The sequence below is a fragment of the Rhinatrema bivittatum genome, chromosome 13 (assembly GCF_901001135.1).
Source record: "Rhinatrema bivittatum chromosome 13, aRhiBiv1.1, whole genome shotgun sequence".
NCBI lineage: Eukaryota > Metazoa > Chordata > Amphibia > Gymnophiona > Rhinatrematidae > Rhinatrema > Rhinatrema bivittatum.
This window is the reverse complement of record NC_042627.1, coordinates 76,268,670-76,284,233: the sequence shown is the minus strand read 5'-3', so window position 1 is coordinate 76,284,233 and position 15,564 is coordinate 76,268,670. Positions and strand designations below refer to the sequence as shown.

General features: G+C 44.0%; 2 protein-coding genes across 18 annotated transcripts in view; one reads left to right on the top strand and one right to left on the bottom strand.

The window, feature by feature from the left end:
- The window catches only part of FAM169B (family with sequence similarity 169 member B), a 77,174-nt gene that overhangs the window by 7,143 nt on the left and 54,467 nt on the right, over positions 1-15,564 (top strand). For 13 of the 15 annotated variants that reach the window (XR_003852315.1, XR_003852314.1, XR_003852317.1 and 10 more), the window contains exons 2-3: positions 12,803-12,939; positions 15,018-15,117. Coding sequence is in view for 9 of the 15 variants with exons in the window: in XM_029574360.1 (XP_029430220.1) it covers positions 12,803-12,939; positions 15,018-15,117 (237 nt within the window). In the remaining 6 variants the exon portion in view is untranslated. Of the gene's footprint in view, positions 1-12,802; positions 12,940-13,646; positions 13,790-15,017; positions 15,118-15,564 lie in introns of those variants that run through there. The other 2 variants (XM_029574356.1, XM_029574357.1) reach the window with 2 other exon arrangements.
- Positions 1-15,564, bottom strand: part of PGPEP1L (pyroglutamyl-peptidase I like) — a 56,931-nt gene that overhangs the window by 38,227 nt on the left and 3,140 nt on the right. For 2 of the 3 annotated variants that reach the window (XM_029574365.1, XM_029574362.1), the window contains exon 1: positions 8,215-8,362. The gene's annotated coding sequence lies outside the window, so the exon portion shown is untranslated. Of the gene's footprint in view, positions 1-8,214; positions 8,363-8,894; positions 9,094-15,564 lie in introns of those variants that run through there. The other variant, XM_029574363.1, reaches the window with a different exon arrangement.

Genomic DNA, 15,564 nt, shown 5'->3' with positions numbered 1-15,564 from the left:
AAACTGGCTAAAAGACAGGAAACAGAGAGTAGGATTAAATGGGCAATTTTCTCAGTGGAAGGGAGTGGACAGTGGAGTGCCTCAGGGATCTGTATTGGGACCCTTACTGTTCAATATATTTATAAATGATCTGGAAAGAAATACGACGAGTGAGATAATCAAATTTGCAGATGACACAAAATTGTGCAGAGTAGTTAAATCACAAGCAGATTGTGATAAATTGCAGGAAGACCTTGTGAGACTGGAAAATTGGGCATCCAAATGGCAGATGAAATTTAATGTGGAAAAGTGCAAGGTGATGCATATAGGGAAAAATAACCCATGCTATAATTACACGATGTTGGGTTCCATATTAGGTGCTACAACCCAAGAAAGAGATCTAGGTGTCATAGTGGATAACACATTGAAATCGTCGGTTCAGTGTGCTGCGGCAGTCAAAAAAGCAAACAGAATGTTGGGAATTATTAGAAAAGGAATGATGAATAAAACGGAAAATGTCATAATGCCTCTGTATCGCTCCATGGTGAGACCGCACCTTGAATACTGTGTACAATTCTGGTCGCCGCATCTCAAAAAAGATATAATTGTGATGGAGAAGGTACAGAGAAGGGCTACCAAAATGATAAGGGGAATGGAACAACTCCCCTATGAGGAAAGACTAAAGAGATTAGGACTTTTCAGCTTGGAGAAGAGACGACTGAGGGGGGATATGATAGAGGTGTTTAAAATCATGAGAGGTCTAGAACGGGTAGATGTGAATCGGTTATTTACTCTTTCAGATAGTAGAAGGACTAGGGGACACTCCATGAAGTTAGCATGGGGCACATTTAAAACTAATCGGAGAAAGTTCTTTTTTACTCAACGCACAATTAAACTCTGGAATTTGTTGCCAGAGAATGTGGTTCGTGCAGGTAGTATAGCTGTGTTTAAAAAAGGATTGGATAAGTTCTTGGAGGAGAAGTCCATTACCTGCTATTAGGTTCACTTAGAGAATAGCCACTGCCATTAGCAATGGTTACATGGAATAGACTTAGTTTTTGGGTACTTGCCAGGTTCTTATGGCCTGGATTGGCCACTGTTGGAAACAGGATGCTGGGCTTGATGGACCCTTGGTCTGACCCAGTATGGCATTTTCTTATGTTCTTATGTTCTTATGTTCTTAAGACAATGATAGCAGTGAAAACTACTACATGGCTTCAGGCACTTGTTTTTGCAGTTTGCCTTCACAATTATTGTAGCTGATTACGTGCAGAGGTAATTAGTTGAATAGCAGAACCAGTAGTTGCCCTGTCATGTAGGAAGTGAAACACAAAATGGATAGAGAAAGAAAGTGGTATCTAGGAATCTCTTAGCATCACGTTAGTTTAAAAAGCTGTTGAAAGGTGATCAGAAATAATGCAAGATTGCTGTTGTCTTGATCATTGAAGGTACAGAGTTTTAGCTTGAAAATGTGGCACTGTGACTCTTACTGGGAATGTGAGAGGCAAGACTGGGTGAATAGCACTCTTAAAGATGACCAGAGGGTAAAAGGGGTGCTCAGGAAGGAGAGAGCCACAGCAAAAAAACTAAATGAGTTTTTAGCTTTGCCCTTTTACCAAGGAGATACCTACATCAGTAATCGTCTTTGAAACTGGTGATTCAGAGGAATTAAATCAAATAACTGTGAAACTGGAAAATAAAGTAGAGCAGGGGTAGTCAGATTGATCCTCAAGAGCCACATCAAGTCTGATTTTCAGGATATCCACAATGGAGATGCATAAGATATATTCACACACAACGGAGACTGTGCATATGAGTATCTCTCATAAATGTTCACTCTGGTCATCTAGTGGTCCAACTGACTCCTTCACAGTCTTCTTTTTTGATGTATCTGGAAAACGATTTTAGTATTTATGTCTCTATAGCAAGTTTCTTCTAAAATTCTCCCTTGGCCTGCCTTATTGTTGTACTGTTGAGGACTGGAGTTGGCCACACTTGTATCAGAGCAACTGGACAAACTAAAGATTAACAAATCATCAGGACCGGATGGTATTCACCCCAGAGTTCTAAAAGAACTCCAATATGAAATTGCAGACTTTACTAGCAATCTCTAACATATCATTAAAATCATTCACTGTGCCTGAAGACTGGAGGGTGGCCAGTTCAATGCCAATTTTTAAAAGGGCTCTGGGGTGATTTGACAAACTAGACTAGCGAGCCTGATTGTGATGGGCAAAATAGTAGAAGGTATTCTTAAAGGAATTATAGGGAGTGTGGATAACATGAATTTAGCAAAGGGAAGTCATGTCTTACTAATCTATTAGAATTTTCTGAAGGTGTAAATAAACAGGTAGATAAGGGTGTGCCAGTTGACATGTATATCTGGATTTTCAGAATACATGTGATAAAGTCCCTTCTGAGAGGCTGTGCTGGTGATCAGTGCTGGAATTGGTCCCATTTAACATTTTATATAAAAAGGGAGAAAACAGTAAAGTGATCAAATTTGCAACTGACATGAAATTATTCAGAGTCGTTAAAACATGAGCAGACTGAGGAACCACAGAAGGACCTTGTCAGAATAGGGAAGCAGGCACCTAAATGACATGAAATGTATTGTTGCTAAATGCAAGCCGTAAAAATAATCCCCCCTACTAATGCTAGGTTCCATGTTAGGAGTCACCACCCAATAAAAAGATCTTGGAGCACTGAACATATTACGCTGTGTGGCGGTGGTCAACAAAGCAAATAGAGTGTTAGGGATTATAGGAAAGGAAAGAATGGAGAATACCTTAATACTTCTGTATAAAGCTATGGTCTTGAGTTTGGTGTGCAGTACTGGTCACCCCACCTCCAGCTACCAGCAGAGGTTCGAACCCAGCTCCAGTGGTGGCTACAGGAAGACCATCTCGGCAAGGGAGTAAAACTATCCCCACTGGACTGGATCTTGCTCACCATGGATGCGAGCCTGCGAGGGTGGGGAGTACACCGTCAGGAACTGATGGTGTACTCCCCACCCCAATGGGACAAGGAAGAGGTGGGATGGAACATAAACCGACTGGAAGCCCGAGCAGTCAGACTAGCCTGCCTACGATTCGTCCACAGACTCCGGGGCGAGCCTGTCAGTCATGTCGGACAATGCCACAACAGTTGCCTACATCAATCGCCAGGGAGGAACCAGAAGCCAACAGGTGTCCCTGGAGACAGGCCCCCTCATGGCGTGGGCGGAAATAAACCTGCAAGGGATCTCAGCCGCCCACATCGCGGGAAAAGACAATGTCTCTGTGGACTACCTCAGCAGATAGAGTCTAGACCCAGGGGAATGGACGCTGTCATTCACAGCCTTCCAGTTGATAGTAAACCACTGGGGAACCCCAGCCATGGATCTCCTAGCAACTCGGTCCAACACCCAAGTTCCCAAGTTCTTCAGCCACAGACGAGAACCACAATCCTGGCCACAGGAAGACCTGCTGTATGCCTTTGACTCATGGCCACTACTGGGCAGGATCATCACCAAGATAGAACACCACAGGGGACTAGTACTTCTAGTGACCCCGGACTGGCCAAGAAGGCCATGGTACGCAGACGTGAAGACTTCTTGCGGGGAACCCTCTGTGCCTACCTCCACACAGGGACCTTCTCTGGCAAGGACTGATCCTCCACGAAGACCCGACAATTCTCTCTTATGGTCTGGCCCTTGAGAGGACTTGCCTGAAGAAAAGTGGATACTCTAAGGCAGTGATTGACACCTTCGAGCACGCAAGTTCTCCACATCATTAGCTTACATATGAACATGGAGAGTATTCGAAGCCTGGTATGAGGACCGCGGGATCCTCCCACGGACAGTCAAAAAAACCCCATGATCCTGGAATTTCTGCAGGAAGGCTTGAAGAAGGTTCAGGTGGCCGCGCTGGCCTGCTTTAGAGCCAAAGTGAACAGCATCAGCCTATCAACCCATCCAGATGTTTCTCGTTTCCTCAGAGGGGTCAAACAAATCTGACCACCCCTAATGTGGCCGGTACCCCTATGGAATCTCAATCTAGTACTAGACTTCCTCGTGGGAACTTCCTTCAGACCAACTTGTGGTCTGTCACTACAGCTCCTGACCTTGAAGACTGCATTCCTAGTGGCAATATGTTCAGTCTGTCGCATCTCTGAGCTTCAAGTGCTATCCTGTCGGGAACCGTTCCTCAGGTTCACACCGGGAGCCATACAGCTACACTCTGTCCCCTCCTTCCTACTGAAAGTGGTTTCTCAATTTCATTTTAATATACGATCCGGATTCAACTTGGCTTTGCACCTCATTGCGGTTATACAAGCCTACTAGAAATCTTAGATCTACTTCTAAGTATCTGCTTGAGGTGCCCACAGTCAGATTGGCTAGATTAAATATAACAAGAGAGAGAGCCTTTTCAGTGGCGGGACCCATTCTTTGGAACTCGATTCCAAACTCCCTGAGATCAATTATGGATCACAAGGAATTCAAGAAGGCTCTAAAAACCTATCTATTTAAAATAGCTTATGCAGGAATTGAGGAAGTGAATACCTCTACTCAAAGCTCCTTATAATATCAGTATCGGTTTATGATACATATCTGGAGCTTAATAGACTATTTGTTGCTAACTACATGATAATGAGGACCTTGGTTTTGTAATTCTTCTTAAATTTCTGCCTTTTCTTGTTTTGTTAAAAAAAAATTTTTTTTAGTTAAGTTATGTAGAGTGTTAGGGATTATAATTATACAATGTATTTATTTTCAATCTTTACTATTTTCTATTTATTTATTTTGGTTTTATTTTTCTTTAGTATTATTATTTTTTATCTTTATAATTTGAAGTTGTGAACCGTTTTGGTCGGATACTCTCCGTGAAAATCGGTATATAAAATGTTTTAAATAAATAAAATAAATAAAATCTAAACCAAACCATCTTGCTACCATCTCCAGACTAACATAAGGACATGGAAGACTCATGCCCTCTTCGCTATCTTAACGTTGGCAGACTCCTAGTCTTATACCTGGAAAGATCGGAATCTGTGCGAAAGACGGACCACCTATTTGTCCTTCACAGCGGGAAGAAACAGGAGGAAGTGACCTTGCGGGCAACCATAGCCCGCTGGATCAAAGAAGTAATTAAGGTGGCCTACGTAGAAGCAGGGAAGCCTCCACCTCTGCGAGTCAAGGCTCATTCAACAAGGGCCCAGGCAGTGTCCTGGGCAGAAACCAAGATGCTGTTGCCTACCGAGATCTGTCGGGTGGCGACATGGTCCTCCATACACACCTTCTCCAGGTTCTACCGCCTCGATGTCCAGGCCGGGGAGGACACAACCTTTGCAAGGGCAGTACTAAGTGGGCCATGGGCAGCCTCCCGCCCTGTTCGGGAGTAGCTTTTGTACATCCCATTGGTCCTGAGTCCGTTCAGGTAGCAGCGATATTCGGTTGAGTGCACTGGCGGTCTCCAATTTGGAAATCAGTTGTCCCAGTCCTAGTTAATCAAGTTATTAGAGCACACATATATCCACAATTGCTTTTCAAGGAGAATGCTGGGGAGCTATGCTTCCTGCACAGGTGTATGTGGGCTGATGTCGGCTTTGGGGTCTGGCTCCATCTCCCTTCTGCTGTTGGGCGTGCATTGTGCCCATTGGTCCTGAGTCCATCTGTCTACACTAAGGAAAATGAAATTATTAGGTAAGTAATTTCTCCATTATTTTAAAAAATTTTAACCACTTCCCCTACCCAAAAAGATTTTTTTTATGAAAGGGCATTAAAAGTGCAGTCTTCTGAGATTAAAAAATAAATAAATAAATAAATCACAACATATATATTATTTTTATGCACTGCTGTGGTACCAAACCAAACAATCTTACAAAAAAAAACCTACTTGAAATCTGTATAATATTAAAAAGTGTGCTGGGTATAGGCTTGGCCCTCTGGAAGCCATGAGTAAGCAGAAATGCAATATAGTAAACTTCCCATAGCAAAACAGCACTAACTGCAAACACTCAAACAGTAACTACCCTACCTATGAAAAGGCAGCACTGCAAATAATTCACCAGGCCCAAAACCACCAATATGCTTCCTATTAGGGAAACAGAACAGGCCAGGTAGCTAAAATTCCTTACACAGAAATTACACTCTAGAAAAATACATCACCTTGGTCACAAATAGACTCTCACCAAATACAAAATAAGGAGACCAAGACATATAAATAGAAACATGCAGACCAAAGCTGAACTGGAAACCCACAAGCCAGTCCATGCACTAAAACAATGGAAAAACAGAAACATCACCATTCCTCATAAAACAAAATAAAAAATATAAAATGTCATTCATAAAAACCATACTAATAAAAATGAATGTTTCATAACAGCTGGCAAAAACGATAAGACAGCCAAAGTAGATTGTATTCCTATGTTGACAACCATTGGAATGAACCTTTTTTGAACTCTCTGTTAATCATCGAAACTTTGTAAACCGTTGTGATGGCGAAACCGAACGACGGTATATAAAACTCGACAAATAAATAGATGAATCTCAAACAACATAAAGAGGCCGAGAAGGGTAACAGAACTGAGACTGGTTATGAGGGGGGACATGACAGAGGTTTGTAAAACCATGCGTGGGGTGGAATGGGAACATGGGCACCGGTTATTTACTTACTTATTTATTTCAAAGTATTAATTACTCGCTGGGCGGGTTAGAAAATAACCTCCATAATAAATAACAGATAAACCTGGGGGACACTGCGTGAAACGGAACTGTTGCCAAACGATGTGGTTAAGGCATCTTGCCTGGGGGTTTGGAGAAGGTCCGGGAGGAAAAGGTCATAAACCACTATTTACCCCACTTATCCCTGGGGTCTGCCTGAGACAAATATGACTGGCTCGATGGACCTTGGGTCCTCAGCCTGCAGGGCAAATATTTTGTTCTTCAGACTCCTGGTGAAAGATCCCAGTCCTGGTTCCAGTTGAGCTGGAAACCCAGAAGGAGCAGGAGGAACTGTCAGGCATTTATTTATTTATTTACAATCTAGTAACTTTAATGGTCCTGGGGAAAACTGGAATCCTTTATGGGCCAAGAAAAAAAAAAAAGACGAGGTGCCTGAACTTTGGAGATGAGTCGGGACTCGACAGACGCGCACCGTAACAAACAAACAAACATCCTAGCCTACAAAGCTTCTGAACAAATCAACCTCCAACCTTCTGCATGGATAATCTAGCAAACTCTTTTTTACTTGTGTTTCTTGGAGTGAACAGCAGAAACATTTTCAGTCCTAAGCTTTTTGAGGATGTAATTTAAAAGATGAGTGCCACTTTCACTTCTCTCAGGCCGCAGCGTCTGCGTTGGGTGATGTCGGCTTCCATTGGCTGCATGGCAGGCATAAAGTGACGGCGCTGGCAACGTTACGTGTGTACGGGGCAGGAACAGAGAGAGGGCTGGCAGCCCCAGACCAGTAAAAGAGAACCGCGGAGTAAAATTAATAGTAAAAAAAAAAAAGATTCATTCTGCATCGGCCCTTTCAGTCCATCAGACCTGTATTTGGATCAGAAGAAAAATAAAGCCGATAGGTGACAGCGCCAAGTGAGGAGCTGGCTCAGTTCTGGCTCTGGCTTATCGCCTGTTATTGAGGAAGAGACCTCGGAGAGCAAAGGCAGATGGATGTTGCACATGAAAAGCATTTTCTGCTGCAGCGTTCAGCAGAGTTTCCTGCCGTTCCAAGCACGCTGGGAAGTTACCACTGCAGCTTCCAGTTCTGCTTGTAAGATGAGCCAAGCAATGGCCAAAGCAAAGAGCCAAACTTTGCTTTGGCACGTGGAAGGGGCCTTGTTGCTGGAAGGCCTGCGATTCACTTAATAAATTGCCAGCTAAAGTGGGTGAATCCGGCCCTAAAAGTCTGAGTCGCTCTGGCTTGGAGCTGCTAGCGCTCAGCTTGGTCACCAGTGGGCATTTTTGGAGTGCAGAATCCACGCTGCAGTTTAGCCACCAGGCAGGGTAGAAGCAGGGTGCCCCAGGGCAGGCCTGAACCGGGCCCCGCTGCAGCCTGACATGAACCAGCTTGTCTTATTCTGACTCACCCTCCCCCCCCCCTCAGAATAAATAAAACCCGGAGGCTGCAGAACTTTCTGGAAGGCAGGCGCATCATTTGGAAATAGAAGGGAGATTGTTTAATCCTTGCGCAGTCTGTCAACATCTGTTGATTAAATTTGTCCGTCTCCCCCCCATACAAAGGCGATCCCTACCGGGCCTCCTTGCGGTGAGTGGAGGATTCAGGCTTCGGGGTGATGTAATGACCTTGTTTACCAGCTTTGACTGCTTAAGATGGCTGCCCCCGTCGGCCCCCTCAGTAATGCTGAGAGCTGGAATGTCTGGAATCCTCGCCACCCAGTAGGCCCCTCGCTTCTAAATTTACACTCTGCGGTGCTCTGGTACCTTTCCGACTGCCCCTGCAGCAGCCAGGCCCTCTTTTTTTTTTTTTTTTTTATGAGTTTTACTCCTTAACCCTCTGCGGACCTTTCCGCTCGCTCCCCGCCTCCTGTGATTGCGGGCTAGCAGCTGTGACTAACTCAACACGGGGCCTGCTGGTTGAAACCAAAGTTGTTTTTTTTAAGGGCACGGTATCCCCTTGTTTTCGCTGTGAACTTTGATACTTGGCGTGATCTTTCCCGTCCTGAAGTGGAATCGAGGATGTTCGTGTCTCCCCCTCCCCCCCCTGCATCGTGCACTTACCCACAGGGCAGTGCACACAAACCAGCCTGCTCTTAAAAAGCAGGTTTTTATTAAGCACAGCGTCTCAGGAAATTCTTGAGCTCCCAAATAACACCCTAGGGTATTTGGGTTTGTGTCGTGTTGTGCGTCCGTCTTTACGTCCATGGATTACGTGTTCCTAATGAGTGTAAAGTGGAGAGAGGAAAAGCCTTACCTTACAGCAACGCTTCCAATGAAAGAGATCTGTAAAAATGTTCTTATAGAAGCCACGTCGATGGTACTCCAAGTGCACCTCGCCTTCCCTCTACAGTCGCCAGCTGGTTTCATCTCTTTTTGTCCCAGCAGGGTGATCTAGTCCAGGTTTTACTCTGTCCTCCTTTCTTGGGGAAATCAGAATTGCATCTTCATGTGTCCTATGGGATAGAATTGGAAATGGTTCAGCTTCTTGATTTAAAACAAAAAGCTCCACACAGTACTGACGAGCTTAACTTTCTAAGGTGGATCCCTCTCTCTCCCCCCCCCCCCCCCCCCCCCCACCAAATAAAATACCCTTGTCGTGTCCTGAAAATTTGGTGCGGATAGCCCTTGGGAAGCAGTTCATCTGAGCTGGATTCAGAACTCTTACCTTACTAGATGGGTAACTAGATGGGTAACTTCGCCTTAACTTATAATTTTAAAAAACAGTTACAATTATGTTCCTTTTATTATATTTATCAAGTTGATTGTTCCTCTCTCTCCTTCTGCCCTATTCTTTCTTGCTGCTCTTCCCCTGCCCATCTCTCACCTTTTTCTTGCCTGCTCCCCTTCTCCCCCACCCCTGTTCATTGTATTTTCTACCTGCTTCAGTTATTTGTAAACCGGCATGATATGCCCTATGAATGTCGGTATATTAAAAGTTTTATAAATAAATAAATAACCTAGCGTGGCCATCATCTTACTCCACTTTAAATCAGGTGGGATGCAGGACGGTTTGTTTTATTAAACCAACCTCAGTCACTAGCTTTTGAGCATTTGTCCTCCCTTCCTCAGGTCCGTGAGAAATGCAGGTGATGCGGCCCGAGCCTACAAGTAAACATCCGCATTGGTTTTAAAAGTGGTAAATAGATTTTGTGAAATCTGATTTCTGGTAGAAGTTGAACATCATGTAAGTATTATAACGTTGGTTTCTATGCCCAGTGAGGCTTGCCCCAAGTATCCGACTCCTTATTAAACTCTCAGTCCTGGGCTCAGCAGGAGAGACTGAAGTCAGAGTGGATAGTGGAAGGGATTTTTGTGCTGCGGTCTCGGGTCTCCTTTGGGTAACAATAGCTGTACCTGTTTATTTTTGAACAACTGAAGGACCTGACGTCTTGCAATGTTCACTGTCGCCGGAATCTCATTTTATGGCTTCACAGAGATGGTTTGAAACCTCGTTTAACCTTTTCATTGGAATTTTTGTACGCGTTACTAGGTAAGATACTAGTTGTCTGCAGATAAGGCCACTGTAGACCCTTCTTCATCTGTGGAGCCCTCCATCTTTGCACCATGCCAACGACAGGTTTCGCTTTGTGTTATACTTTCTGGTTATCCATTTTTACAGACAGCTTCATCTGAATTTATTTAATTATACATAGAAATTCCTAGATGAGTGCTCGATGAAGGTGATTGAGAGAGCAGATGTGTCTCTGCCAGTTAAATCAGAAAAAAAAGCAAAAGTTTCGGGAGAAGGTGTTATCACCAAATAGCCTATCCAGCATTGATTAATTGTTGCTGGCTGTTCCTGCTGTGATGTCCCCTAGGAGGGAAGGGAAGGTTTGTGTCTTTTACTGCAAGATGTCTTACCTTCCTGACTAGCAGTTCATCTCCCGCTTCTGGTTGAAGAGGGGGATTTGGATCCTCCCCACTGCGATATCCCACGGAGGAGCGATGGAGTCACCAGGGGTTGAACCTCCTTTCAGTCCCCCAGATCCGTGGCCGCCACCGAGTCTGTGATGCAGCCTTCCCAGACTGATGTGTTCACCGAAGCCGAGCTGGCATCCGGGCACAACTTTACTTCCTCAGACGTTTTGGGACCTGGAGAGAGGCTGTTGGGTTTCCAGAATCTTACTGCTTCGACCGTTTCTGTCCAAAAAAAGCGTCTCCGTCCTTCCAAGACATCGCTTAGCTCACGGGCAGAGCCTCTCCGGGACCTGCTGGTTAGGTTTATCAGACTGTTCTCTGGAAATGAAGCTGAACAGGACAATTACAGGGACATACTGAGCAGAGGCAAAGTTTTGGAGCTGTTCCTGCCACTTTGATTCAGGAGTGGGGAGCACTTTCCAGACGAGTGGAATTTTGGAGAATTGTCCGAGAGATGTAAATTTCCATGCGCAGAATTTCCCCAAGGTTATTGCAGAATTTGCTACGAGTGGCTCTTAAAAAAAATTAAATACTTATTGGAGGTCTTGCCTATGTCGTAGGATGCAGTTCCTCCCTTTTACAGGGTTTATTTTCTTCTGCTATCCTGTGGTTTAAGGAGTCAATGAAATAAGTCTGCTCGGGCACCTGTGGATCTGCTCAGTCCGACTTCTTTTCTGGAAGGTTCCACGCCCGGACTTATGAAAGGACAACTTAGGTCGCTACCTCTTTTATTTCTGACCAGGATCCAAGTGCCGTTAGGAGATTACATTTTAAGAATATGCCTGCTGGTTTCTTAGGTCAGGTTGTTAGAATTTATCCTGATCTTGCAAACATTACTGGAGAGGAAGAAGGGGTTCTTATCTCTTTGGCAGGAGCTTCGCGCCTTGGGGGCTGCTACTTCTTATGCTACGATGCCCTTGTAAACGTGCAGCAAAGTAGATTGTTATGGGTTGTTTGGTTGTTTTTTGCTTCTGAACAATTCATAGATTCTAAAAAGTTGCTCGTATCCTCACCAGCTCCCAGTTAGAGTTGCAGTAATATCAGGAATTCTCATGCTGAGGCCGATTTATTTTCTTGTTTCTTGTAAATTCCTGTTTTTGTTCCACTTCCTTAAGGATTGAGGGCTAAGGAAATGAGGGGAATTTGGTTTCTTCTGATGCATATTTTGTTTCTTTTTTTTCTCTGTGTGTTACTGTTGCAAAGTCTCTTACTTTGTAATTTTTATTTAAATGAATGAAAAGTTTAAAAAGGTAAAATGATTGTGAAAATTGGAAGACCTAATTAAAAAGAGCAATTAGTTTTTCATTCCAGGCAATCTGATTGGTTGAAGCACAGAGCCCTAACTCTAGAAAAGTGCAGTCTCCCAGAATTAAGGGGCAAGGCTGTAATAGCGTGCATTAAAAAAGTATTCAATTATGTGCCTAAATTGCACGAATGAGCTTAAAGCATATAAGGTCGCTTTGAAAATTAGCCCTCCAAAACTACCCACACGTAATTACAGCTGCTGAAATGTATGTGCAGACTTTTGAAAATGTAAAATTTATGCCCATAAGTGCAATGGCCCTCCCCAGCTTTACCCTCGAGAATGACTCTGATCAGCTGGGTAAACTTGCGTGCAGTCAGGGCATACACGTGTAAGTTTACCTGCATATCTGGCAGGCAATTTTATAACCGGCCATTTCTGCAGGTAAAGCAGAAAGAACCTCTGAAAATTGCCTTCTCTAAGCTCAAAATGTTTGATCAGCTACTGTCTTTTGAATGATCCTGATCTTACCACACAAAGAACCCTCAGCTGCAATGGAAAATAACAGTAGTCTTCTCTGGCCAGGACATTTTACTGTTGTTTGCTCTGTAGCCCATAAATACAGATTTTTAGATTTTCATTACAATGTTTGTCTGGAATATTGATTAATGGAAACAGAACATGATGATAGACAAAACCACCAGGACAAAACCACCAAACCACCAGGTCTGGCCATTTCCCCTTCCTGTTGCATGTCCATACATCCTGTTTAATTTCTGACTTTACCTTCAGTCCCACTGCTAAGGATCCTCTGTTCCTGTCCCATGCTCTTATCAAGTCTACCCCATTATTCATATTGTATACATTCATGATTACTGTCACTGACCAAGAATGGAAAAAGTCATTGCCTTCCATTACTTGACCAGGCTTTGAATTTCTTATTAGTCTGATCTTCAATGCTGCTATTTATATAATTTTGCTCTATATGGTTCTGTCTCCAGGATCTCTATATCCGGTAGATGTTTCAGCAGATGACGATGCTGAGGTTTTATGGGCGACAACAAATGCCTATTTTTTGCAACTTGTCCAGCAAAGAGAATCTTCCACAGAGACATTCTCCATTTCAGAAGAAGAAAAGGTAACAATATAGACAGCTTCTATAACATAGGCTAATGGTAGGATTAGAATTTGCAGGTGTGCTTCTAGTTTTTCCTTACTGTATCACTTATATGTTCAGGTGCTTCCTCAACCCCCTGTCATTGTACACAGATATTTGGCATGTACATTCGTTGGTCATTCATTTCGTTCATAATTCATTTCGTTCGTTTCACGTGCACATATCTCTAGTACACGGGCAAGTAGTTGTGCGTATACTAGGGTAGGCTTCGTGCATACTAGAGATATGCGTGTTACGTGAAACGAAACAAATGACCAACGAATGCACATGCCTAACAGGCTCGTTTGTTTTGTTACAGGCTCATAAGCTGTGCTAGTAAGGTGACCTGGCTTTCATTTAAAAGAGTACACCAACTCGAACATTGGCCATGTTGAAAATATGACACTTGAATATAATGCCACACACACACGCCCCTCAACATGAGGAAATTCCCATTTTAGTCAACATGTTGTTTTCTCTGTAGTTTAAGGCCTGATAGGATCCAAGAAGCCTGGGCTCTTCAACTCTGAGCTCCAACTGAGCCTCTACAGCACACCATCAGCCTAGTGTATCAGTCCCTGGCTGCCGTCTGGCCCATTTCCACATTTATGGAGACTTAAATCGTAGGACGTGCCGACCTTAAACTGTCTTGTTCTGTGAAACCTCTTAACTTTGTTGTGCAAAAATAGCAAAAACAAACAAACAAAGAAAACCCAACCCTTGCCAAGGGGCCACTGAAAGAATCGGCCCTTCCCAACCTGCTGATCCACGACTGTTTCAGAACGACTGACTGTTGGCAAGCACAAACATGCCTTGACTGCACGTCGGCCATGTGAGTTCTGAACTGCCAGCCTTGGTGTTTGAATGCACATCAGGGTTGCAACTGGGAATCTTTTTTAAAGCAAAATATGCCTTTATGTACAGCTAAATTAAGAAGACATTGAATTAAGTTTAGCAGGAATTATATTGTGGGCAAAGTTTGTTCTCTTCTAACAGAGAGAATGAGTGACATCACCGCTACCTTCAATTGCCCAAAACATTTAATTGTGACCTTTTTGTAAAGCATGATCCAGTATTCAGAAATAAACATATTAAGGAGATGCCTTCTATTTTACATGCAATGTTTAGAACTAGATAAAACCTCCCTTGGGTGGGGGGTGAAAACGCCCCACCGCGAATCTGCCGCCTGCTCACTATAGCCTTCCCGCCCCTATATTTTTCACGGCTCATGCATCCAGGGGTTGGTGATCTGTCCAAAAAACTTTTGTTTCCTTGGAGCATATTAAAGCTGGTTTTATGCTCTCACTTCGGTTTCCCAGTTTTTGACTTAGATAGTTCGACGCTTGATTTACATTTTGACACACGAATTATTCAAGTGTTTTTTTTTTATTGTGAGATTTAAAAAAAAATGTAGTCCCAGAGTTTTTCTTGGTGCTGCTTTTGCATCTGCCCTCTGCCTGGGCCCAGCTGTGGTCACCATCTCTTGGGCTCCGTTAATGGGTGGCGTTCGAAGGGAAAAGGGGGGCTGTTCAGCCATACTGTGCTGCCCTCCAGAGGATCAATGTGGAAGTGCCAGCCTTCTACACATTAATCTTGCATAAGCCCACGTAACCATGAGCACTCGAGGCTCGTCACACGGGTACAATACGCAGAAAGGTTCTTAACAGCTGTCAGTGCGAGAAGAAAGACAGGGACATGAATGAGGATGGGGGACAGTTGCCAGAAAATGTATTGGGGGGGTGGGGGGGGGGAGGGGAAACGGGGCCTGGCAGCTGGGAGGCCGAGCAGAGGTGAGAGAGGCTTGTGCTGTGCGAAGGAGATAACCAACAACAGGGGGGTAACCTTGAACGAGAAGGCACTTGTAGAAGGATAGGCTGAGGGAATATGTGGTTATACTAAAAGGGGAGCTACAGCCATTTGTAAAATGTGAGCCTTATTTATTTAAAATGTATATATTCCACTTATTATGAGTTCATGGGCATCATAAGCCTTCATGAAATAACCCGACTTCCTTGTTTCTGTACAGCATGAAAGATTAAGATGCGTATTTTTTTTTTTAGGTTAAAATTGAAGAACCCAATGTTTCTTTCCTACCTTTGTTCCAAGAGGACTGCCGGCATAAAATTCTGGTTTTAGTAAATCCCAAGGATAAAGCTGCAGGTCAGTGTTTGCTGCAGTCGTGCGCGCCTTGTTTCTTTGCTCCGGCCATCTCAAGGCTCATCTAACAGGTGACGGGGAATGCGCTCTGTGCAGGGCTGGGACTCCCGTTCCAACCTCCAGGGCGTGCCCAGCAGAAAGGTCAGGTCCAGCAATCCGACTGGGCAAGCTGACCTTTCCCTGGCCAGGACGTTCCCAAAGGGTCTGCACTTGCATGAAATCCGGAAGCCGATAGTCGGCGCGTTTAGAGTTTTGTTTCCTGCAAAAGATGGCTCAGTCATGTTTCAGAGTGTTTGGGGTTCCCTTGGGGGGGGGGGGGGAAGGACAGCTTGTGGGTACAATTTGGCATCCTGCCAAGCTCCTGTCATGACTTTCCTGTTTAAAAGAATGACGTACTTGTGGACAAATAGTTGTATTTGCTGAACAACTGTGATCGAAGCCGGCCTACTT